We start from the raw sequence: 26680 nt of genomic DNA on the forward strand, positions 1-26680 counted from the left end.
AAAACTTGCTAAGAATGCCTTGTTTTGTGTACATGCTGGAAACAGCTCTTTTTAAATTATAAATATAGAAAACATGCCCTTTTAGGAAGGACACATGGGACTCTGAAGCATGAAAGCTCCTGTTAATTCCACAGCTCTAGTGAATTTGTGTAACAGGCAAGGCAACAGGCATTTATTAGATGCTTGCTATGTGCCGGTCACTGTGCTAAGTCACTGATTGAAATTCAATCAAACCATTTCAGCAGCAGCATTTCTTATTAATATTCCAAACAAAGGGTTGACTATTGTGAAGGAGCAAGCTGGAAAAAAATGTAATGTGACTATTGTCTGATTCACTCAGGAGAAACGAGATTAGGGAAATAGCTTCCTTTTTCTTCTGGCATTTGTGACGACTGCATCCAAAGGGAAGGCATTTCAAACAGCCTATGCTACCATTCTCTCGTGACAAGCTGAGCCGGGTGCCCGAATGACCTCTGAACTTCCCTTGGCATGAAAAGGGCTACGATTTTGTTCTCTCAAGACAAAATCCAATTTGGTGACTGAGGATAAAACCAAATTCTTCTAGGTCTCTGGGAGGCCAGGGCTAAAGGTCTCTAAGCATCTGGCAGTTCCCAAATAACAGATGTCCCTTATATACAAGCACCCCAGGACCTCCCCTATCCCTCCCAACTTCAAGCTTCTCTCTTCCTTTCCTCCTTTTTTTGGGATCCCTCAGACCCTGGCTGCAGCCTTGGCCACCATATTGCCTGTTGCCGTTACCCTTCCCTAAGGCCTGGTCCTACTCTGTTCTGGGCTGTAGAAGCTGCAGTGGGAGGATGAGCTGGTGGTAAGAGTAAAGGAAGGTGAAGTCTGTCCCCTTGGCCTCACTCTTGCTTTTGTTTCTCATTTTACCCTGGCCTACAAACTCTACTTGTCCCTCTACAGAGTTTTCAAATGTCATCCCTGCCCCTTGGCCTTCCTCACACATTCAATCAAAAAGCATTTATGAAGTGCCTACTATACTACATGGCAGACACGAGGATAGATACAGACAAAAATGTAACAGCTCTTGTTCTTAAGGACTTTAATTCTATTGGAATTCATCAATGAATAAATCAATCAAAAACTCTGCACCAGGCACCATACTAGGTGTTAGTCATACAGAGACAAAAAATAAAACCATCTCTACTCTCCAGAACTGGTGTTATAGGAGACAACATATATAAGTATATAGAGAACAGATAGACACAGGATAGATACAAAATAAATAAAGTTTAGTTACACACAAGGTGGGCAGCCAGGTGGCTCAGTGGATAGACCACCAGGCTTGGAGACAAGAAGACCTAAGTTCAAACCCAGCCTCAGACACTTATTAACTGTATGACCTTGCGCAAGTCACTAAACCTTGTTTGCCTCAATTTCCTCATCTGCAAAATGAGATGGAGAAGGAAGCGGCAAATCACTCTGGTATCTTTGCCAAGAAAACCCCAAATGGGACCACAGAGTCAGACACGATGGAAATGACTGAAGAACATAAAGAACAAATCAGAGATAATCACCAGAGTGAAGGCACTAGGCATTAAGGTAGGATTTTCACTAGGATGTATAGGAAACCAGAGAAGGCAGGAGGTGGTGATGAGGAGGGAGAGAATTCCAGGCATGGAGGGCCAGTAAAAATACACAGTCAAGAGATGGAGCTTCTTGTGTGAGCAACCACAAGCAGGCCAGTGGCACCGGAGCCCTAAGTATGTGGGGATAACAAGACTATAAGAAGACTGGAAAGGCTGGAGGGGGTGAGGTTATGAGGGCTTTGGATTTCAAACTCTCTTTGGTTTTATATTTAATTTTGGAGGTGATGGGGAGCCACAGGAACTTATTGAAGGCAGATGTGTATGACATAATCAAATCTGTACTTGGGGAAGATTAATTTGACAGCTGGAAGGAGGATGGGTTGTGATGGGGAGAGATAAGAGGCAGGGAGACTGATCAAAAGGCTAAAATTAGTACAGGTGTGAGGTGACAAGGCCCTGAACCAGGTGGTGTCAGAGTCAGAGGGGGCAGAGAAGTTTCAAAGGTAAAGTTGACATGACTTCCCAGACGACTGGACATGAAAGAGAATGAGATATAGAGGGATGATACTTAGATTTCGAGCCTGATTGGGAGGAGAGTGGTGATCTCACAAGTAAAAGGAAATTCAGAAATGGGGGGAAGGTTTTTGGAGAAAGACAAAGGCAGTTTTAGATATGTTGAGTTTAAGACATCTCCAAGGACACCCAGTTTGAGATGTCCAAAAGACAGCTGAGATACAAGTCTGGAGATTAGAAAAAAGCAAAGGGCTGGATGAGCAGATCTAAAAATCATCAGCAGAGAGATGAGAATTCAATGCATGGAAGCCAATGAGATCACCAAGTGAAATATACAGAAGCAGAAGGCGGCACAGAGAGAGCTTTGGGGGGCTACCCATTATTAGCAGCTAACAAGAGAGACTGAGAAAGAGTGGTCAGAAAGGTAGGAGGAGACAGGGTAGGGCACTGTCAAAGAACCCTAGAGAGAAGAGAGTATTAAGCAGGATTAACAGGGTCAAAGAGTGCAGAGAGGCCAAGAATGATGGGGATTGAGAAAAGGCCACTGGAGCTGGCAATGAAGAGATGATTGGTAACTTTGGAGGGAATAGTTTCAGCAGAATGATGACACTGAAGCCAGACAGTAGAAAGTTTAAAAGATAGGGAGAGACAAGAAAATGGAGACACCAATTGGAGACAACCTTCTCAAGGAGGTTAGTAATGAAAGGGAAGAGAGATACAAGACAATGCCTAGAGGAAAAGAAGTGGAGACGTTGATTGAAGACAGTCTTCCCAAGGAGTACGGTTACAAAAAGGGAGTTACTGGGGATGAATGGATTGAGTGGAGCTTTCTTTTTTTTAGGAAGAGGGAGAAATGAGCCTCTTTGCAGGCAATAGGGAAGCAACCAGTTTAGTTAAATACAAGGTGGGCAGCTAGGTGACTCACTTAGAGCACCAGGCTTGGAGTCAGGAAGACCTGAGTCCAAATCTGGCCTCAGATACTTACTAGCTATGTAACTCTGAGCGAGTCACTAAATTCTGTTTGCCTCAGTTTCCTCATCTGTAAAATGAGCTGGAGAAGGAAACAGCAAACTACTCCAGTATCACTGATAAGTGAGAGAGGTGGATGATAGAAGACAGGATGAAATCAATGAAAAAAAGATGGAGATTCAATAAGAGAGGAATTTGAAGCATTTCTACAAAAAGAGATTCATGAGAGATTGTATGCTTTGAAAGCAACCCAGACAATAGAAACACAAAAAGGTAAACAAATACAGTAAGAAAGGCACAAGCAATGGAGTTAATTACTCCAGATAAAAAAAAGGGAAAATTAAACCTAGAAAGAGAAAGATACATATGGGGTTAAAAATCATGACAACAAACAAATGACAACAAAACACAAAAGAGGGACCATTGATGGATTTTCTAAATGCACACAAGGAGACAAGGGCAAAAACAGATCTTCAATCTGGTGAAAGTCGAGATGGTGGTCAGGAGACTATAGGGGTTCTTTTTGTGGAAATGGACGCAGGACTCTGCTACATTGCCCATACTTGGAGCTATGTTGCAGTCCCAGGGCAAGGAGGAGCACTAGCACACCAGAGTTTGGGACCACAGGGGAGCAGGGACCCTGGTCATACCTCTAGGGTAGAAAAAAGTGCTTGTGGTCACTCACAGAACAGAGAACAGGCCTAAAGAGCAGTGACCACACCTCCTCTTAGAAAAAAATTGCTTTAAAATTAGAATTGGGCAAATGGAAGCTAATAACTCTGTAAGACACCAAGAAACAAAACAAAATCAAAAGAATGAAAAACTAGAAGAAAATGTGAAATGTCTCTTTGGAAAAACATCTGACCTGGAAAACAGATCAAGAAGAGATCATTTAAGAATTGTTGGACTACCTGAAAGTCATGATTTTTTTAAAGGAGCCCAAACATCATATTTCAAGAAGTTACCAAGGAAGACTATCTTGATATCCTAGTACCAGAGGGTAAAATAGAAATCGGAAAAATCCACCAATCACCTCCTAAAAGAGATACTAAAATGAAAATTCCCAGAAATCTCATAGCAAAATTCCAGAGCTACCAGATCAAGGAGAAAATACTGCAAGCAGCCAGAAAGAAATAATTTAAGTATTGTGGAGTTACAATCAGGATAACATAGGATTTAGCAGTTTCTACATTAAAATATTGGAGAGTTTGGAATATGATATTCCAGAGAGCAAAGGAGCTAGGATTACAACCAAGAATCACCTACCCAGCAAAACTGAGTATAATCCTTCAGGAGGAAAAGAATGGATATTCAATGCAATAGAGGACTTTCAAGCATTCCTGATAAAAAGACCTGAGCTGAATAGAAAATCTGACTTTCAAATACGAGAAGCAAGAGAAGCATCAGAAGGTAAACATGAAAAAGAAATCATAAGGGATTAAAGTAGGTTAAACTGTTTATACTCCTACATGTGAAGATGATACAGTTCCTAAGAATTTTATCATTATTAGAGCAGTGAGAAGTATACATAGACAGAGGGCATGGATATGGGTTGAATATGATGGGATAATATCTAAAAAATATAAAATTAAGGGGTGAGCAAGAGGGATGAATGCATTGGGAGAAGGGGTAAGGAAGAGGTAGAATGGGGTAAAGTATTTCACATAAAAAAGGTGTGGAAGAACTTTTACAGTGGAGGGGAAGATGGGGGAGATGGGGCAGAGCGCTTGAACCTTACTCTCATTGGGACTGGCTCAAAGAGGAAATAACATACATATTCAATTGTATATAGAAATCTATCTTACCAAACAGGAAAAGTAGGAGTGGAAGGGGATAAGAGAAGGGGGGGTGGGCTGACAAAAGCGAGGACAGATTGGGGGAAGTGGTAGTCAAAAGCAAAATATTTTGGGGGATGGACGGGGTGAAAGGAGAGAGAGAGAGAGTAATATAAACATTGGGGGAAATAGGATAGAGGGAGATACGCAGTAATCATAATTGTGAATAAAATTTTACAGCAAGTTTCTTCAATAAAGGCCACATTTATCAAATATATAGAGAGCTGAGTAAATTTATAAAAATAAAAGCCATTTCCCTCTAGGTCCTCAAGTGGGGCCCTTTGAATCCAAAGGCTTCAGTCACAGGCCACAGGTTCCCCTCCCCTGCCAGGCTGGAGTAGTTCTCAGACAATGGACATAGACCTAGTCACCTCTTCTCGAACCACTTCCAGCTTGTTAGGACCTTCCAAAACTTAGGATTCTATTGGTAAGATCGACCGAACCCACCTCCACACAATGATAAAACTTAAAGGTTGACTTTAATGGAGAACAGAGGACTAAGCTGTGGTAAATATAAATTGATCAATATTGGTTAAGCAGAGGTCAATTTCTCCTTGGATTCAAATGCAATGCATAAGAAATCAGATAGAACAAAGTGAAACCTAACTTACCAGGTAACCGTATTGGTTTCCATGGTGCAGAATTTGGTACATATGCAGGCTTACTGGCTGTGACGATCAGCTGACTGCCCAACTGATACTGAAACTTGATGAAAGCTGTGCCATCTGCCCCTGATGTTCCAGAGGCGACAGAAACCTGGTTGGTAAATATCTCAATGAAGGCTTCGTTGACTGGCTGATGGGTGCTGGCGTCACTGATGTGGACCTTCAATGTCACTTCTGGAAGAGAAAACGTATGCTGTTACTCTTGAGGAAACTTCTATGGTGATAATGACATAATATGCGATGTTGAAAACAACATCAGGAAGAAGATTTAGCAAATGGCCTAGGAAATGTAAGCTAGCAAATCTTTTCCTTCTGTAGCTTCCCCTTCCTCTGCCAATTTCTCCCCTCTGCCAATTTTCTTCCCGCAAAGTCAACATGGCTTTCCCATGGTCTCTATTATTGTCAGAAATCATCTTCTTTACTAATATCACCCTTTCCACTCCCACCAAAAGCCAAAGGGGGAAAAAGTGATAGTTTTAAGAGTCTGTACACCACATACCATCTGGTGTACTTCCCAGCTGGTATTTCAGGGCCTCCAAAATATTGCCAACAGGGAAAACCTGGCCAGGAGCATTAGCCAAAACACATTCTGCTACAGAAAGGTCCAGAGCAGGTTTTTAAGATTCTAAGCTACTTTCTTTGATAACCTCGCTAAAGTGGAATGTAAGGTGGCCAGGATCCTTATTTTAATAACCTTGAGGACTACACTGAAAAACAGTTAAAATATGTTTTCAAGGGCAGAGATTCCTCAAAGAATAAAGGACTTATGGGGAAGATTCAGTGTTCATGACTGGGACCTCCAAATAAAATTTACATGCCATTATTACCTACACAATTTATAAACAATGCAATCCCAAATTATCCCGGGCTAGCTTTATATAGCTAGACAAAATAAAAACAAAATTCATTTGGAGGAATAAAAAGTCTAAAATCTCAAGAGAAAGAATATGAAGTATAGAAAAGAAGGGGAAATATCACTTTCAGACCTCAGATTATAATGTAAAGTAAAACTATTTGGCACTGGCTAAAAAAAATAGAAAAGCAGTTCAATGGAACAGACTAGGTAAAAAAAAAAAAAGAACCAGAAATATTTGAGGTCAATTATTCAGTGTTCAATAGACATGAAAACATAAATTACCTGGAGATGAATTCTTTATTTGAAAAGGACTACTTGGACAACAAGAATAGACTCTTGCCGTACACCACAATCAGCTCAAAATGGATATACAGCCTGAATATTAAAAGCCGGGTAAAAGAAAATTCCAAGAGCACAAGATCAGTTACTCATAGGGGGAGAACAACATGGGGAAGTCATACAAACTAGAGAATGGGTTGATCACAAAAGATAAAATAAGCAGTTCAGATGACATGAAATTAAAAAAAAAATTATGTGAACAAAAATCAATGCAACTAGGATAAGAAGAGAAGCTGTTATCTGGGGATGGGGTGGAATCTTAGCCCCAAACATAAGGATCTGGTATTCAAGATATGACCAAGAATGCAAAAGATATGAAAAAAGAAAGGAAAGAAACAAGCATTTATTAAGTGCCTCCTATGTGTCAGATACCATACTAAGTGCTTTACAAATATTATCTCATCTGATCCTCACAATAACCCTGGGAGATAAACAGCATTATTATCCCCATTTTACGCTTGAGGAAATTGAGGCAGACAGGGATTAAGTGACTTGCCCAGGGTCACCAAGCTAGGAAGTATCTGAGGCTGGATTTGAACTCAGGTCTTCCCGACTTCTATTGACTATGCCAACTAGCTGCCTCTAATGAATAAAGGGTTCTCAATATAAGAATTAGAAACCACTGTCAACCATATGGGCAGCTAGGTGGCACCACAGTGCACAGAGCACTGGGCTTAGAATAACGAACTCTCATCTTCATGAGTTCAAATCCAGCCTCAGACACTTAGTAGCTGTGCAATCCTGGGCAAGTCATTTAACTCTGTTTGCCTCAGTTTCCTCATTTGCAAAATGAAGGGGTCACAAAAAGTCAGACACGACTGAAATGATACAACAATAACATCCATATGAAAGATGGCTCCAAATCACTAAGAGAAATACAAATAAAAAAAAAAAAGGTAAGGACTTGGGTACCCAAGTACTAGGCACTTTCTTCACTACCGCCAGACATCTCAAGGATACCAAAGGAAGACTCCAGTTGTCCATTTCTTCACCCCTTGCCCTCATCACAATGACCAACCCCTACATGTTCTCTTCCTCCTATACATCTCCCTTACAAGAGCTTTTACTCCCAGTCTTTGAAGTTCCTCACGGGACGCATGCTGTGCCAAACGCCTTGGGAGATGGAACCGAACAGTCTCCCAAGAACTGAAAATGGGCTCCAATTTATATACCACTTTAAAGTTAGTGATGTGCTGTTCCTCACCTCACAGCAACCATGAATGAAGGGAAGAAGGAAAAAGCATTTCTTAAGTGATTATTTCTATTTTGCAGACGAGGAAATTGTGGCTCAGAGACTTGAAGTGATTTGCCCACTATCACAGCGCTAGTAAATGTAAGGACTGAGACTCTAGCCCCGGTTCTGATGCTAAGAACAATTCTTTTTCCACTTCCACTACACTGCTAGTGGAAGGTGATGAGATGTGTGTTCAAATACCTATGATACAAAATGATTATAACCAGGTGCATGGCATAGCAGATTAAATTTGGAGTCAGAAAGACATGTGTTGAAACCTTGCCTCAGACACCACCTGTGTGATTTTGGTGCATGTTATTTAACCTCTCTCGGCCTCAGTTTACCCATTTGTAAAATAAGAAGAGTGGACTTGATGATCTCCTAAGGTTCCTTCCAGCTCTAAATATAGATCCTATGATAAGCCAGGCAATGAATGAGTACGAAGAACAGGTCAAACAGACTGGCCTGAGAAGTTCAAGGAAAGAGGAAGTACAGAATTGTAATGAAGCAACATCCATCCCAAGCAGGTATAAAGTTACAGGTGCCTAGAATCACCTCTTTTTTTGTTTCCTTTATGCCACTACCTCTTAATGGTTGAGCCTCCATCAGCCCTTATAGGGTTCACCTGATGCCATCCACCTCCTTCTGCCACTTACAGGCAGTATGTGGGTCTAATCTCCAGTTCCTGGAAGCTAAAAGCCTATTTGATGTCTTTGAGATTGAGCTTCAGGAGACTTCAGAGTGGGTCTACATTTAAAAGGGGGTAGAGTAGGGTCATTTCTACGGAGTCCATATCTCATTTACAAAACACCACAGACAAGCAAGTATGGCAGAGGATGAGTAGAGCTGCCCCTCAAAATAGCCCAAAGCACTGGAGGGCTTTTACAAACCAAGTCAATCAAAAGCTTGGCATGAACATGAACTAGGTCACATCTCAAGGACGTTCCCAGATAAAACAGACTCGAGGGCAAAAAACAGTAGTAAAATGGAAGAGATTTGTCATCGCTTCTACAATAATCTCCTTCTATCATCGATGACAGTGAGAACACCACATTTGGTTACTCCAAATCTGTTTTCACTGAGCCAAATGAGGAAGGAGAAATGGCATTTAAGAAAATGAAGGTAGGAAGGACAACCAGAGTAGACCAGTTACACAGGGGGACCACCTATCCTGAAGGGGAAACGATCCTGAGACCATGGAGGGGTCTGTTTCTATAGAGCATCTCAGAAAAGGGAAAATACCAAAGGAACGGCACAGGAAAATCAGAGACAATAAATAGAGGTACACAAAAAAAGTGATGGAGAGCATAGCAATAACTAATTGACTCATATGCTCACTTTCTATTCTTTGTAAAATCTTAAGAAATGATCTACATGCAATAGCTAAAGCTTATATACAATGCTTTAATGTTCATAAAGCAATTTACACGTCATCTGACTGGCTCCTCTTAGCAACCTTGTAAGGCAGGCGGTATTGTTATCAAGCTCATTTTACAGATGAGATAAACTGAGGCTGACAGAGGTTGAAGGTCTTGCCCAGAGTCGCATTTGGTAAACGTCTGAGGCAGGATTAGATATAATTCATCTTCCTGACTCCAAGGCTAGTGCTTTCTTGAAAAAATGAGGCCGAATAGTAAGAGGCAGAAGGAGAGCAGGAAATCATGGGATTCAGAGTCATAAGACTGGAGACAGAGCAGTGATGGTAAGAAAAGCATGGAATGTAGAGTCATAGGACTACAGACTGAGGTCTAGAATGAACCTTGGAGATCATTCAGTCTTTTTGTTATTTAGCCATTTTTTCAGTCGTGTCTAACTCTCCAGGACCCCATTGGAGGTTTTGTTGGCAAAGATACTGGAATGTTTTGCCATTTCCTTCTCCAGCTCATTTTACAGACAAGGAGACTGAGGCCAACAGGGTTAAGTGACTTGCCCAGGGTCACACAGCTAGTAAGTGTTTGAGGGGAGATTTGAACTCAGGAAGAAGAGTCGTCCTGACTCCAGACACAGTGCTCTATCCACTGTGCCACCTACCCCCTAGCTGCCTCTTCATTTAGTCTAACCTCATTTTATAGATGAAGAAATTGAGGCTGAAAGAGTGTCAATGAATCATCCAAGGTCACACAGGAATTAAGTGGCAGAACCGGGATTTGAACTCTGGTTGGGTGACCTTAAGTTCAGGACCCTTGCACCATGCTGTCTCCCATAGAGGCCCTCAGTCTGAATCCTGGCACTGACACATTACTGTCTGTGGCCTTAATTAGGCAATTATATTTTACCTTCACCCCTAGAGGCAGTTAAGTAGAGCAGTAGATAGAGTGCTGGCCCTGAGTCAGGAAGACCTGAGTTCAAATCTCATCTCAGGCTCTTACCAGCTGTGTGACCCTGGGGAAATTACTTGTTTGTCTCTGTTTCCTCAACTGTAATTCAAAGTTAACAACAGCATCTACCTTCCAGCTTCAACATAATATTTCTAAAACACTTAGCACAGCATCTGGCACATTTAATAAATGCTTATTTCCTTTTCCCCTTCCCCTTCCTTTTACCTCTTGGAGCACGGTTTTCTCTTCTGTAAAGCACAACCAGGTTGGACTAGATAACCTCTAGATTCTCCCTTCCTGTTCCAAAATTATCACATCTTAGAAGACTTTTGTAAAGGAATTTCTATAGCAAATCACATCTTTAGAGTCAGAAAATTGACTAAAAAGTACTGTGAATACTGCATATCACCATTTATTGTATACTGGTTCCTAGAAAACATCTGATTCAGTAGAGAAAAATGTAGTTTTAAAGGTTCTCCTCTAATAAGGAGTCTTTCATGCATAAGTTAAAATCGTACCTGATTCCTTGATAAACGTAACCACAGAGAAATCTATTCAACAATAGTCTGATTATTTTATGCCTCAAGGGAAGCATAAAACAGAAAAATGCATGCTCACTCAAGGTACTAACCTCTCTCATCTAGGATGTCCAGCACAGGGTCAAGATGGAAGAAGGATTTCCTATAAATGCTAAGATTATTTGGCCATTCTTCTTTGTAGAATATATTATGTTGATAATATTAAGCCTCAGAACATCAAAGGGCCTCATTAATGAAACCTATGATTGCTCAAAGTAGACCAGCTTAATACTACATATAAGGAAAAATTAAATGTATGAAAAATGCCTATCGTGTAGGCTATGATAGGCAGCTAGATGCTCGGTCCTTCAAATAAGTACATTCATTCATAAATCATGAACAGGCTCTCAAGTTGGACAATGTGCTGGGCCTAAAATTGAGGAATGGGAAGAAAGCAGGTTGGATTACACATAGAAAAAACAGCATCACACTTTGAACTATTCCAGATTGCTACATAATACAAAATGATCTTTTTAACTCAAATGTTTTCCTGGGGATGGTATACGGTTAGGATGCCCGATCTATGGAAAGTCAAAGTTGTAGGTGACCTAGAGGAAATGAAGGGATGCATGGTGTGTGGAAAGAGGCCACAATCTATTTCCACGGGTGGCTTCTGTGTAAGTGGAATACGAGATCTATCACCTAGAAAATGTATGATTAGAAATGGAAATGAGTCAATCCAGTAGAGAAAATGAGAGATGACAAATAGACAGCTTGAAGCCTGTACTGGCAGCCGCAAAGTATATAAAGACCTAAAGAAAGGTGCCTACCATGTTAAATATGGGGGGTTGGTGGGAAAGGTATAAAAGAATTATAATTGGAGGAATTGCAATCCATAACAATTAAGGGATTAAAGAAAGGGTCATAAACTTTAGAAAGGAATTTATAAATCACCTTATCCAACCCTGTCCTTTTACATGTAAGGAAACTGAGGAAGGGAAAGGTCAAGTAACTTGCCCAAGGTCATTCAGAAAGTAGATTAAAACCTATGTCTTCTAGCACCAAGTCCAGTATTTTTAACACTGTACTGCATTGACTTGACATAGAAATGCCTACATCAAAAGGACCATGGATCCAGTGGAATAAAATGATGAATCTCGATAAATATCTCACATCCTCGATTTGATCATGTTGCGTCTTATAACAACCATCCCTTTCTAATAAGAGAACCACAATGAAGGCCTGGAGAGAATTCTCTACCCTTCCTTTCCCCATCTTAGGTATTCATGTATATCAAAACACAGTAATTTAAAACAGAAAACAAAATGATGCTGAAAATTAGAACTCAATGACAAGAAAACAAATGATGAAGGAAATAAGTGTAACAAAAACCAAGAATTTGACATTAACAAAGTAAGCTCTGTTAATTTATTCCAACAATACCAATGCAAGCATATTGCAGACTTGAAGATAAATTACAAGTACATCTATATATTTTAAGGTAATCACCCCTTCTCCTGGAAGATATGTAAATTAACTCAGCTTTTATAACTATAGACATAGCAGAGATTGTAGCTTTTATGGGGCAAGCGGGTGGGTGGTTTTTTACAAGGGTTCCCTGGTGATTTATGAAATTTTATGGTAATGTAACATTTACTAATTCCTAGTATTACAAGCTTTCTGCTATCACATCACTTGCTGAGAAACGGGCTAAAGAGGCTGGGATTTGGAAAGAGCTAAAGGGTTCATGAATTAGCAATGGAAAGACTGAGTTCTATTGTGTTCAATGTTCTAGATGCAGCACTGGAATGTCTTCTCAGATATTAAAAATGAATGCTAAGACGTGGACCAAGCAACTTTTATTTCACGCCTTTAAAAGTTCTTAGTAGAGCTCTAGGAGAAAAATTTCAGTCTTACCCATGTAAGCAAATCTGTATCCAAAAGAAAACTGCCCAAGTCCTAAAAATATAAAGATACTCTTATTTATAGGCACCAAGGAAACTTTCTGTTTTGCTAATTTGTGTATTCTTGGGGGTGGAGCCAAGATGGCGGCTTGAAAGTAGGGACTAGCGTGAGCTCCCCGCCGAGTCCCTCCAAAAACCTGTAAAAAATGGCTCTGAACCAATTCTAGAACTGCAGAACCCACAAAACAGCAGAGGGAAGCAGGGCTCCAGCCCAGGACAGCCTGGATGGTCTCTGGGTGAGGTCTATCCCGCACGGAGCTGGGAGCAGAGCGGAGCGGAGCAGAGCCCACAATGAGTGGCACGGACCAACCAGACCAGGAGCTGGGCGGAGTGTGCCCTAGCGCCCTGAATCAGTGAGCTACAGCAGTTACCAGACTTCTCAACCCACAAACACCAAAGACAACAGAGCAGGTTAGTGGGAAAAGCTGCGGGAGTGGAAAGACTTTGCAGTTCAGCTACCACCCCGGGGGCAGTTGAGGTGGGGCAGCTACAGAAGTACAGCTGCAGTTGCTTCTGGCCCCAGGCCCACCTGGTGGGAGGAATTAAGTGGCAGATCAGAGCAGGAGGAAGAGCCTGCTGAAGATCTAAGTCCAGTCCGGGTTGGGAGTTCTTGGGCAAGGAGGAGTGCTGGTGTGGCAGCGCATCCATCCAAGGTTGGAACATAGTTCGCTAAACTCTAAAAGCAGTCATACCCCACTGAAAAACTCCAGGGTCAAGTTAGTTGGCTGGGAATATGGCCAGGCAGCGAAAATGCACCCAGATGCAGTCTCAGACTTTGGATTCTTTCTTTGGTGACAAAGAAGACCAAAACATACAGCCAGAAGAAGTCAACAAAGTCAAAGAGCCTACAACAAAAGCCTCCAAGAAAAACATGAACTGGTCCCAGGCCATGGAAGAGCTCAAAAAGGATTTGGAAAAGCAAGTTAGAGAAGTAGAGGAAAAATTGGGAAAAGAAATGAGAAGGATGCGAGAAAACCATGAAAAACAAGTCAATGACTTGCTAAAGGAGACCCAAAAAAAATACTGAAAAATATACTGAAGAAAACAACACCTTAAAAAATAGACTAACTCAAATGGCAAAGAGCTCCAAAAAGCCAATGAGGAGAAGAATGCCTTGAAAGGCAGAATTAGCCAAATGGAAAAGGAGGTCCAAAAGACCACTGAAGAAAATACTACCTTAAAAATTAGACTGGAACAAGTGGAAGCTAGTGACTCGATGAGAAATCAAGATATTATAAAACAGAACCAAAGGAATGAAAAAATGGAAGACAATGTGAAATATCTCATTGGAAAAACCACTGACCTGGAAAATAGATCCAGGAGAGATAATTTGAAAATTATTGCACTACCTGAAAGCCATGATCAAAAAAAAGAGCCTAGATATCATCTTTCAAGAAATTATCAAGGAGAACTGCCCTGATATTCTAGAGCCACAGGGCAAAATAGAAATTGAAAGAATCCATCGATCTCCTCCTCAAATAGGTCCCAAAAAGAAATCTTCTAGGAATATTGTCGCCAAATTCCAGAGCTCCAAGATCAAGGAGAAAATACTGCAAGCAGCCAGAAAGAAACAATTTCAGTATTGTGGAAACACAATCAGAATAACCCAAGATCTGGCAGCTTCTACATTAAGAGATCAAAGGGCTTGGAATATGATATTCCGGAGGTCAATGGAGATAGGATTAAAACCAAGAATCACCTACCCAGCAAAACCGAGTATCATGCTCCAAGGCAAAATATGGACTTTCAATAAAATAGAGGACTTTCAAGCTTTCTCAGTGAAAAGACCAGAGCTGAATAGAAAATCTGACTTTCAAACACAAGAATCAAGAGAAGCATGAAAAGGTAATCAAGAAACAGAAATTGCAAGGGACTTACTAAAGTTGAACCGTTTTGTTTACATTCCTACATGGAAAGATGATGTGTATGATTCATGAGACCTCAGTATTAGGGTAGCTGAAGGGAATATGCATGTACATATATATATATATGTGTGTGTGTGTGTGTGTGTGTATATGTTTATGTACATATATGTATGAGTGAATGTCTATGTATGTATATATGTATGTGTGTACATATATATATATATATATATATATATATATATATATATATATCTAGAGAGAGAGAGAGAGAGAGAGAGAGAGAGAGAGAGAGGGCACAGGGTGAGTTGAAGATGACGGGAAGATATCTAAAAGAAATAAAATAAAATTAAGGGATGAGAGAGGGATATATTGAGAGAGGGAGATAGGGAGAGACAGAATGAGGTAAATTATCTCGCATAAAAGCGGCAAGAAAAAGCAGTTCTGTAGGAAGAGAAGAGAAGGCACGTGAGGGGTGAATGAGTAAATCTTGTTCTCATCAGATTTGACCTGAGGAGGGAATACCATATATACTGAATCAGGTATCTTACCCCATAGGAAAGAAGAAGGAAGAAGATAAAAAAGGGGGGGAGGATGATAGAAGGGAGGGGGGAGGATAGAAGAGGGGGGAGGTAATCAAAAACAAACACTTTGGAAAGGGGACAGGGTCAAGGGAGAAAATTCAATAAAAAGGGATAGGTTAGGAAGGAGCAAAATATAGTTAGTCTTTCACAACATGAGTATTGTGGAAGGGTTATACATAATGATATGCATGTGGCCTATGTTGAATTGCTTGACTTCTTAGGGAGGGTGGGTGGGAAGGGAAGAGGGGAGAAAATTTGGAATTCAAAGTTTTAAAAACAGATGTTCAAAAACAAAAAAAAAATTTTTGCATGCAACTAGAAAATAAGATACACAGGCAATGGGGCATAGAAATTTATCTTGCCCTACAAGAAAGGAAGGGAAAAGGGGATGGGAAGGGAGTGGGGGTGACAGAAGGGAGGGCTGACTGGGGAACAGGGTAACCAGAATATATGCCATCTTCGAGTGGGGGGGGAGGGTAGAAATGGGCAGAAAATTTGTAATTCAAACTCCTGTGAAAATCAATGCTGAAAACTAAATATATTGAATAAATAAAAAAATATCATAATTTGTGTATTCTTGACCTCTCTGCGGCTCTTTAGTTCTATAGCCATATAGCCTGAAAAGACAATCACATGTCTTTCATAAAGTCACAAAACATTAGGTTAGAAAAATGTCATTTCACAGAAGAAGAAGACTGAGGCTCACAAAGACAAAGAAACTTATCCAAGGTCACAGAATCACAGAATTACCTACAAGGGCCTTCAGGGCGGTCAAGTCCAACCCACTTCTGAACAACAACCAAAAAACCAACTCCCCTATAACCTACTACACAAAAAAGCATCCAGATTTTGCTATAAGATTTCCAGTGCTAGGGGCAGCTAGGTGGTACAATGGATAGAGTACAGGCCCCAGAATCAGGAGGAGCTGAGTTCAAATCCAGCCTCAGACACTTATTAGCTGTGTGACCTTGTTCAAGTCACTTAACCCTGATTACCTCCAAAAAAAAGAAAAAAAGATTTCTAGTGATGGGAAACCTTGGGCAAGTCACTTAACCCCAATTATCTCCAAAAAAGAAAAAAAGATTTCTAGTGCTGGGAAACCTAGTACCTTCAGAGGCCCAGGACTTCACTTTGGGCTAGTGCTAAATGTCAGGAAGTTTTAAACTTATATTAAATCTACACTTGCTTCTTGGTAGCACCTAATCATAGTGCCAAGTCAAGCACTTCTGCCTCAGAGATCAGATAAAAAAAAAGTCTCATTTTCCCTTCCCCCTCTTTCAGCTTTCTTTTGTGTATAGTCCTCAATTAGACTGTAAGCTCCTTGAGGGCAAAGGCTGTCTTTACTGATTATCCTTTTTTTTTTTAAACAAGATGGATGTACCATTTATATAATTCTAAATATTAAGCATTTCCTTTTATTTGACAATCCACATAATTTACAAACGATAATATACAGACATGTATATATATATGTGTGTGTATGTGTGTGTGTGTGTGTGTGTGTGTGTGTATAGATATATATATATGAAAAGTCAGAGAAGCCAAAACACAAAAGAACTGAATATACACTGACCTGTTACTTTTAAAATACTATGTAACCATAAATATTTTAAAATGTTAACATTCCACTCATAAGCTTTTTTCTAGTATTGTCTAGTATTGAATAAACTTGAAGAATTCAAATAACCAGCCACTTATTAACTATCTTTCAACAAATAGTAGGCGCTTATGAACTTCTTACATGTGACAAAGATGCCCTTTAATATTTGAAAAAAAAGGGTCCTATCTCTCTCCTCAGATTTTTCTTCCTCAGTTGTGTCAAAGAACTCTCTGCTATATTTCCAGGACCATCAAAATCCTGGCTACCTTATTCTGGATGCTCTATTTAAGCTTGGAAAGGCTGGAAGGGGCTAGATTATGAATGGCTTTGAATGCCAAACAGAGGTTTTCATATCTGATCTTGGAAGTGATAGTCACTAGAGTTTACTGAAGGTGGAGGACAGGGGTAGAGAGGCTGATATGGTAAGACCTATATTTTAAGAAGATTGATTTGACAGGTGAATAGAGGATATACTGTAGTGGGGAGAAACTTGAGGAAAGGAAAGTAGCCACCAGACTATGATAACGGTTCAAGTGTGAGGTGATGAGGGCCTGCACCAGGCAGGGACAAGTCAAGGGGGAGTAGAGGAGAAACGTTTCAAAGGTAGAATCAATAGATTAGACATTAGATTAGGAGGGAGAGAGTGAGGAATTGAGGATGACACTTAGGTTTAAAGACTGGCTCTTTAGGAAGTTAGGGGTATCCTTGACAGTAACAGCAAAGCTGAGAAGAGGGGGAAAAAGAGAAGAGATAATGAGTTTGTCTTTGGATATGTTGAGTTCAAGATGTCTACAGGACATCCATTGTGAAATGTCCAATAGGCAGGTGGAGAGGTGAGGTTGGGGGTCACCCCCAAGGCTGGGGATGGATAAATAAATAAGAATCATTAGCCCAGATAGGAAAATGAATCAATGGGAACTGATGAGATTACCAAGTGAAATAATGTAGAGGGAAAAAGAAGAGGACCCAGGACAGAGCCTGAGGAATCTCCATTGTTAGCTGGCCATTTGGATTAGAAGCTAGATGGCTCAGTGGATAGGGCACTGGGCCTGGAGTTAGGAAGACCCCAATTCAAATCCAGCCTCAGACACTTACATCTATGTGACCCTGGGCAAGTCATTCAACCTCTGGTTGCCTTAATCCACTAGAGAAGGAAATGGCCAACCACTCTAGAATCTTTCCCAAGAAAACCCCATGGTCAATACTAGCGTGTTATGGCCACAAAGAGTCAGACATGACTGAGCAAAAACAACCACATGGATGAAAATCTAACAAAAGAAAATGAGAGACGACATTCTAGAAAAGAAAACTATTAACAAAGACAAAATGGTGGGAAGGGAAAATTACAACTGTAAGAAGACAGTAAAGGAGAACAAACAATATGGGAGCAGGGTGTGCATGTAGGGTAGTAATAGAAAACAAGTTTCGATAGGAAGAGTAGGACCAGTTAAGGAAGGTGCTGCTAATAAAATAAGATTTGACTGGATAGTAAATAATGAATAATTAAAAGTTTGGGTGCAAAGGAATGTAATAAAGCATAGCAATGCAGATATCCAACAATTCATAGGAGAAGATAACCAGGGAAGAACGTCTGGCCATTAGAAAGTAATTCCAGCCAGTTGCAACAACTTTAGGGGATGCTGGAAGTTACGACCAGCCTGCAGGAAACAGATAATGGCAAACTATATAAAACCCTCATAAAACTCAGGCTCTGGTCTGTCGTTTTCTGACTGTATATCTTTACTTTGCTTCTTGAGAAATGATTTGATGCTGGTGCTGAGCCTACCTTTGATCTGGACATTGCTTTATGCTGCTAATTTCTCAGTGTAACACATCCTATTTCCATAGCAGCTGAATCCAGCTGTAAGCACCCACACCACTGCTTCTAGTCTTTTCTTGAATGGCTGTTCCTTTTTGAACATTGATTCTTATATTGAATATTATTTTATATTGAATATTGCTCCACCTGGGTAACTTTTCAATGAACCCCTTAAGATCTATGAACCACTTCGGAAGGAATAGTACATAGAAGTGCGTAAACACGTGTGGCCTCAAAGTTTATACCTATGCATGGCGTATGGCTAATAGAGTGAACCTGCAATCTCTACATAAGAAGGTAGAAATAACCTCATGGGTATAGCTGATACTTTGTGAGAAGAGACGCATGCCTGAAATATGGTAACCTTGTTTAAAAGAAATAGTGTAACTAGAAGATATTGAGTAACAGCACTATTAAAAAATCTTGTGAAAATCCATAAATCTAAAAGAGAAAGAAGGAAGGAGAGCATTTGAATGAATGTAAAAGGAGGGAGAAACAGACATGATATCTCTGTGGAAGTATATTATAGTTGTTCTGTCATTTTCCGTCATTTCTGACTCTTCATGACCGCATTTTGAGTTTTCTTGGTAAAGACACTGGAATGGTTTATCATTTCCTTCTCCAGTTCATTTTTATGGGTGAGGAAATGGAGGCAAACAGGGTTAAGTGACTTGCCCAAGATCACACAGCTAGGAAGTGTCTGAGGCCAGATTTGAAATCAGGAAGATGAATCGTGCTGAGTCCTCTAGGCCCACCACTCTATTTACTACACCATATATTATAGCCTACCTAGTAAAATGCAGAAAAGAAATGATTAGTTTTGGGCATAGATCACAAAAATAGTGCAAAAGTAAGATATAATGTAGTGGCTATAGGTGAACTTTTCTAAGGAAACATCTGCTGGAAGCAGACTTTTCCTAAAAACTGAATATCCAATACTTTCTGTATATCCAAATACTTTGCTTTGCTAACCAATGTAATCTTTCAGAAGGTAAAGAAAATGACAAGGGCAGATGTTCTTCTAGACACGATTCTGACCAAAAAGGACAAAATGGCACAAACCTTGGAAAAAAGGCCGTATATTATTATTGAGTCCATGACAGCAAAAGACAGGAACCCTGGAGATAGTATGACATTTACAACAGACCTCAAAAAAACAGATTTCAAGTTCTGAGGAAAAAGAACTATGATTCTCGAGCCTAAGAATCTAAAAAGAAAGCCCACTTAAGAAGCTCTCAGGAATGAAATTCTGACCATGTAATTGCAAATGATAGTAAGGAGGGGAAAATAAGGGATGATTTAGAAAGTGGCCACACAAGGAGCTCTCTGGTGAACTCAGATTTTTTAAAAGACACATATAAATGATGGAAGCAAAGGCTTATAAGGGAGTGAAATATCAAAAGAAAAGCAAAATTCTCTAAGATAGTGTTGAGAAGGCAAATACTTTTGAAGCTAAGTTGAAGAAGAAAGGGACAGATAGCCTACTGTTTGGAGAGGATGAAGTGCTGCTAATGCAAAGTTGAAACTACTGAACTCTTAGTTTATATCTGATTTCTCTATCAAAGGAGAATGGTCTTCCTATTGAGAATGGGAAGAAAAAGGGTTAAGACCGAAAACAATAAGGAAGTTCACCCAGCCTAGTAAATCCTATTTCCGGGGCTGAAGGGACATACAAATAGAACTGCTGAGTTGCTCTTAAGGATCTCTGTGGAATCCCAGAGAAGACAGAATAAACAAGATCTTCATACTATCTGAAGGGTGGAAGTAACTGGGAGACAGGTGTGAGGGAGCTCAATATAGGGAGGGGATTTCTAACAATTAGAACTCTTACCCTGAGGGTCCCACTGTCCTGACTGGGGGCTTCCTCAGTATCTCACTATATCTAGCCAGGATTAATTTCGCTCCTACTAGCTGTCAAGCCACAAAGCTCAGAAACTAAGCCCCAGAGACCCTTTCATGCCCAGCACTCCCCACCTGGCAACACCACTGTCTGGGTCACCTAGCACATCTTGGCCTGGGCTTACTTCACTTCCCAGATGTCCCTCCAGTCACCATGTCACTGCCTATCCTCTGTCATATCCCCGTCTCCCTCTTCCCTTTCTACTTCTGGAACCAAAATCAAATCAACTGTGTCACAGTTCCAGGGAAGTATGTATCAATGTATTCCTTTACAGCTTCACTTGCCATTCCTGTAATTTCCAAACTAAAATATTCCTCCCTGACCACTGAACCCCACTTTTGTCTCCCTCTATGAGAATTATAAGCTCCTTGAGGGCATGACCTCCTTACTTTTATATTTGTATTCCTAGCACTTGTCACATAGGAAGCGCTTAATAAAAGCTTTTTTATTCATTAACTTTTTCGATTGTCCAAAAATAGAATGGGATGCCTCATGAGGCAGTGAACTCCTGTTGTCACTGAAAGTATTTAAGCTGCACAACTCCTTGTGGATATGCATAGCAGGTAGGCATTAAATGAATGACCTCTGGGTCATACTTCAAAACCCTCATTTTATAGATAAAGAAGTCGAGAGGTAGAGTGGTTGACTTACTAAATCTCACACCACTACCTGGAAGCAAAGCTGGAACTAAAAAAGACATAAAAAAAGACACAATACTTAATACACAATCAACACTTGGTAGCTTCTTATGACTCAGGCCAGGACATGTAAGGAAGCCTGAATATTAACACAAAATACTCTGAATGTCAGTATCTGGTGATGCCCTCACAAAATGATGTTCAGTAAGGAGAGGTGGGTCACTAGCAGCAGTGTTACAATTTTAAGGAGGGCAGGAGGAAGGGAGGCACTGACAGAGGGAGGGAGAGAGGAAGGAACAAAGGGAGGAAGGAAAGAAAGAAGAGACAGAAAGAAAGAGAAGGGTAGGGGGAGATCATATTTTCCCTCCTAGAAATCAGGAACTTCTCTGGAAAAAATGGAGATCTCTCATTCTCCCCAGTTCCTGAACTGATGGAGATCATCATCTTTGTCACTTGTGAGTTTGGGCAAAACCACATAATCCCTTGACGAACTAGATGGTTTCTTGAGGTCGTTTCCAGTTCTAGACTTATGATCCAATAACTTTAATATGGATAAGTATGAGGACATAAATCTTTCCCAAAGACACCTTAAACCAATCATGCAGCCATGGAGACATGAAAAGAACATAGGATTTCTTCACTCATGGCCCTTTCCTCTTGTGCAAACTTGGACAAGCTTGGCTATGCTGGCACAGACTACTCCACTTTCAGCAGTGCAGAGAGCATCTGTTTTGTGGGCAGAAAGCTAGACATTATCTTTTGGTCAAACATCATCTTTTAGTCATTTCCTTTCCATCTCCCACAAATTCAGATTTAAAATGGAACAAGGTTGTTTCAAATTGCTAGCTTGGGTGGATGCACTGCCAAGCAGTAATGGACATACAAGATGGCCACAAGGAGAAATGAGACTGGCATGCATGTTACAGATTACAACAAAAATGCCCTCTCCATCATGCAGTATTTGGCAAAATTTATTTAAATGGTGGGAAGAGAACACCAGGCCTACTTTATTTTATTTTTTATTTTCCTTTTCTCATTCTCAAACAATATCACAAACTGTTCTTTCTGTTGGTGTCCTGCAGTGAACAAAATGCATTTGATAGTAACTGAATGTCACGATTAATTTATATTTTCTATCCAATTCTCCAAAGCAGCCCCTCTTTCCCTTTAGCAGACAGCATCTGCAGGAAGTCCAGCTCTTGGTTTGTTGTTTCTCATCTAGAGTGATCTGGAGATGTTTCTAGGATCAGACTTCTACAACAGCAACTTTCACCTGTCCCTTAAGCACATAATTTTAATTTGCTCTCGAATCCACTTCAAAAAACCATAACCTTTATTTTGGATGGGGAAAATTAAGCTAACAGGCCTGGTATTTTTTCCCCCATGAAACTTTTGGCTTACTTTCCCCAATTTTTGTTTCCCTTTTTGTTCTCCAACTTTTCAGATGTTATTGAACTTTGTTCTGGGATTTAAAGAAATTTATTCACTCTTTAAAAAAAATCCAGAGCTGTCAGTTTCCAGAGCAACCCACTGTGCTTGGAAAAAAAACAACAACAAACATAACAATAATGACCCAATAATTGCACAGTGGGTAATAAGAGACACTGCTAGAGCGAGTCCATTTGGGCCAAATGGATTAAAGAAAAAAATTTATTCTAAGCTGCCTGATACTTCTGCTTAGCATCAGGAAAAGCAGTTGAAAAGGAAGTCACAATACTTATCACCAAGCACTGTGATTAGCTAAATTTAACCCCAAGAGCTCAGAGCTACAATGGCACTCTATCCCTTAAACCAGGGATGGGGAACCTACGGCCTTCAGGCCACACATGGCCTTCTTTGATTTGTTCTGTAAAATCTGGATTCAGTCAAGAGGCCGCACTTAAGGACCATCCTAAAAGGTCACATGTGGCCTGAAGGCCACAGGTTCCCCACCCCTGCCTTAAACCAAATGGCAAAGATTCCTTGACTTTCCTAAAATATTTGTTAAATGAGGGCTTATTTAAACTATTTTACTGACAGAGCAAAGATCCTTGCTATGCAATATTTCATTTCTGTTTTATTGGATGCTAAGATTTCAAATGTCAGAGTATTTGCAAGCATCTTCATACACAGCACCATAAGCAGATGTGCGTCGATGTCAAGAAACAGCTTCTAATTCCCTCCTTCTTATCTTACAAAAGACAATGATTTGGTTTTTCCTTGCAATTTGGCATAATTAGGACACATCTTAGGTTACCTGAGTTTTTCTTTTTTCTTTTTCTACTCTAAAACCTCAGCACTTGTAACATTCAATTTTTATGATCTCTGAAAAAAATGGAACGAACATCATGTCCTTGCGCTCACTATAGATAAATTGCACTTAAAAACAAAACCCAGAAATGAAGAGGAAGAGATATGGTTCAATAACCATGTGCAGCTGACGGCCCCTCTTCCAATATTCCATGACTTTTAGCCAATTTCCAGTGGCACTAAATGCTTGGCAATCCTTCCAAGTGCTTAATTTCTTAGTCCTGTTTGGTGGGGTGTTTTTTTTTTTCCTGCAAACACCAAGAATACAATTAGTGTGCTGGAGTGTGCACTGTCCCCTTGAAGCTGGCAGCAACAAATATGCCAGAGTCTGGCATAATTTTTGTTCCCTGCTGACTCCCAGCAGTTTTCTGCCACTCACACACCTTCCATCTTAGTACCCGTTGCAACTGCTGCACTCTGATGTAGATGCCTCAAGAGTTTTTCTCCCCTACTTTTAAATATAGGATGTCCCCAAATCCTTAGTACAGTTTTAATAGCTTAAAACTGAATTAAAGCTTGGGGACACCCTATGTATTTTCCTTGATTTTTAGCTATAGCTTTTGATCGACAGACATCCCCTTGAATCTTTTTTGATATTCTCACTGATTTTTTTTTAAATGCAAGTGATTATGTTGCTGTGGGAGCCCCCAAGAAGTGAGAATGTCATGCTGTGATCTTCTTTCCCTATCTCTGGGAACTGAGTCATAATCTACACTTTGTCATAAGATGTGACAGACTCCTCACTTAAGGCTTCAGTCTGGAATAAGGAAAATAGATTTGTGAGCATGGAAAATATCTACTGTTTACAAAAATCTTTGTTTATTAAAGCATGCTATCAACTCACCATTATTAGGCCATGTCCTGGAATCAGAATCTTATGACTTGGAAGAAACCCCAGAAATCACACAGCCCAGCCTCCTATGTAATATTCCTCTATGACAGCCCTGTCAAGTGATGAGCCTCTGCTTGGAGACTGCCTTACAAAACAATCTATTCCTAATTCATGTGGCTTTAAATTATTTGCAAATTCTTATGATCAGATAAAACTGATCTCCCTGTAATTTCTTCATCTCCCACCTCCCTGTCTTTGAATGGGGTGTTCTCCCCATCTCAATCCACTCCCTTCTTACCTCCACCTCAAAGAATCCTTCAAAGAACAATTCAGGCACCTCCCCCCTCCTCCTGATGCCCCTCCCTAAAATCCTTAGTGCTTTCTCTCTCTCTTAAAATTACTCTGTACATACTTTGTATTCCAATCATCTTGAGTAAATACTGCATCCTCCAATAAAGTACAGTTTCCTCTAGGGCAAAGGCTATTAGACCATAATATATTTCTCTTTTTGTTTCCAGAACCCAACACACTAGTACACAATGATAGATGTTTAATAACATCTGCTGAATTTTTAAAATAATCATTATGTACCTGCTATGTGCTTATAGGCTAGCCCTATGTGCTAAGAGCTTTATAACTATTATCTCACTTAATCTTCACAACAACCCAGAGAGACAGATGATATTTTTATTTCCATTTAACAGACGAGGAAGCTGAGGCAGACAGAAGTTAAGTGATTTGCCCAGGGTCATACAACTAGGCCACATTTGAACTCAGGTCTTCCTGGCTCCAGGTCCAGCACTTTATCCACTGGTCTGATTTCTGCCTTCTGGATCTATAGAGGATAAACTGAATCTTGTACGATGGCCACTCACCAGTCTGAGGAGAATGTCACCTCTCTCACTATATCTTCTTTTCATCAGGCTTACCAACCCCCTTTCTTTCAAGCATTCTTTCCACTGGAAGGACTCTAGCTTGTCAGCATCCTTAAAATATGGTACCTGGCACTGAATGTGATCATACTCCAGATGCTAAGGACGGTAGGACTGTACTGCTTTGTTCTGGACACTAGACTCTCATGATCACCACCTTATATTATTACATTATCTTTTCTGGCAACCATGTCAACCATATAGTTGGCTCATACTGAGCTGACAGTCATCAAAAACTCCCAGGTGTTTTTCATATTATGTATGAGCTATTATTAAAACACACCTTCTCCCTGCACTGGTATCTGTACAACTGATTTTTTTATAACTCGTGTGTAAGCCTTGAAATTTAATACAGGCAAATATAATCTTATTAGATTCAGTCCACTGTTCCTATCTGCAGAGACCTTTTGTGGATACTTTCATCAAAGGAATTAGTTGAAGAATTAGTCATTCTTCCCAGCTCAATGTTTGTGAATGTGATAAGCCTATTATCAATGTTTTCATCCAAGTTATTGATAAACATCTTAAACAGAACAGGACCAAAGACCTGAACCTATAGCCTTCCATCACTTAGAGGCCTCCCTAGAAATTAATCAGTTTGGGACTCCCACTTAACTAAACTCCCAGTCAGCCCACATTTCTCTAACTTATCCACAAAGCTAAGCTGGAGGCCTTTGTGAAATGCCTTGCTGAAATCCAGATATGCTCTATCTACAACATTTCCCTGTTAGGCCTACAGACTGTCGCAAAAGGAAATGAGGTTAGCCTGATATGACTTATTTTTGGTGAACTTGTAATAGCTACCATCAATCATTGCTTCCTTTTCTAAATAGTCACAAACCACCTATTTTATTATCAGGTCTCGAACTTTGCCAATGATTTACATCAGGCTGACCAGTCTTGAGAAGTCATGTTCTTTCCCACCCTTTAAAAAGCAGGACATTTTTCAACCTCCAAGTTTTACCTAGAGTGCCATAATCACTAGTAAGATTTTAGTGATTGAGGCAGCTAGGTGGCACAGTGAATAGAGCACCAGCCTTCGAGTCAGGAGGACCTGAGTTCAAATCTGACCTCAGACACTTGACACACTTACTAGCTGTGTGACCTTGGGTAAGTCACTTAACCCCTGCCTTCCCCCCTAAAAAAAAGATTTTAGTGATCTCACTTGTGGTTTCAATTTGCAGATGACTCAAAGCTAGGAGGGCTTGCTAACACACTGAAGATAAAGTCAAAATCCAAAAGGATCCTGACAAGCTTGAACACGGGAATGAATCTAGCAAGATGAAGTCTGATAGGGATAAATGTAAAGTGCTAATTACACCTGGGTATCCAAATCAACTTTACAAGTGTGGGAAGGGGGAGTCGTGGTGAGACATCAGATGAAAAGGATCAGAAATGAGTCAGAAGCGTGAGTGATGGGGCAGCCAAAAAAAGATGACAGCCTTATTGAGCTGCATTAGAGG

The 26680-nt window shown here is 40.3% G+C and overlaps 1 protein-coding gene across 1 annotated transcript in view; it reads right to left on the reverse strand.

Annotated features, from left to right (window-relative positions):
- Positions 1-26680, reverse strand: part of FAM171A1 (family with sequence similarity 171 member A1) — a 180908-nt gene that overhangs the window by 74713 nt on the left and 79515 nt on the right. Inside the window, exon 2 of the mRNA XM_036761432.1 lies at positions 5479-5706. Within this exon, the coding sequence (XP_036617327.1) occupies positions 5479-5706 (228 nt within the window). The remainder of the gene's footprint in view (positions 1-5478; positions 5707-26680) is intronic.

This window comes from Trichosurus vulpecula, chromosome 5, assembly GCF_011100635.1.
Source record: "Trichosurus vulpecula isolate mTriVul1 chromosome 5, mTriVul1.pri, whole genome shotgun sequence".
Taxonomy (NCBI): Eukaryota; Metazoa; Chordata; class Mammalia; order Diprotodontia; family Phalangeridae; genus Trichosurus; species Trichosurus vulpecula.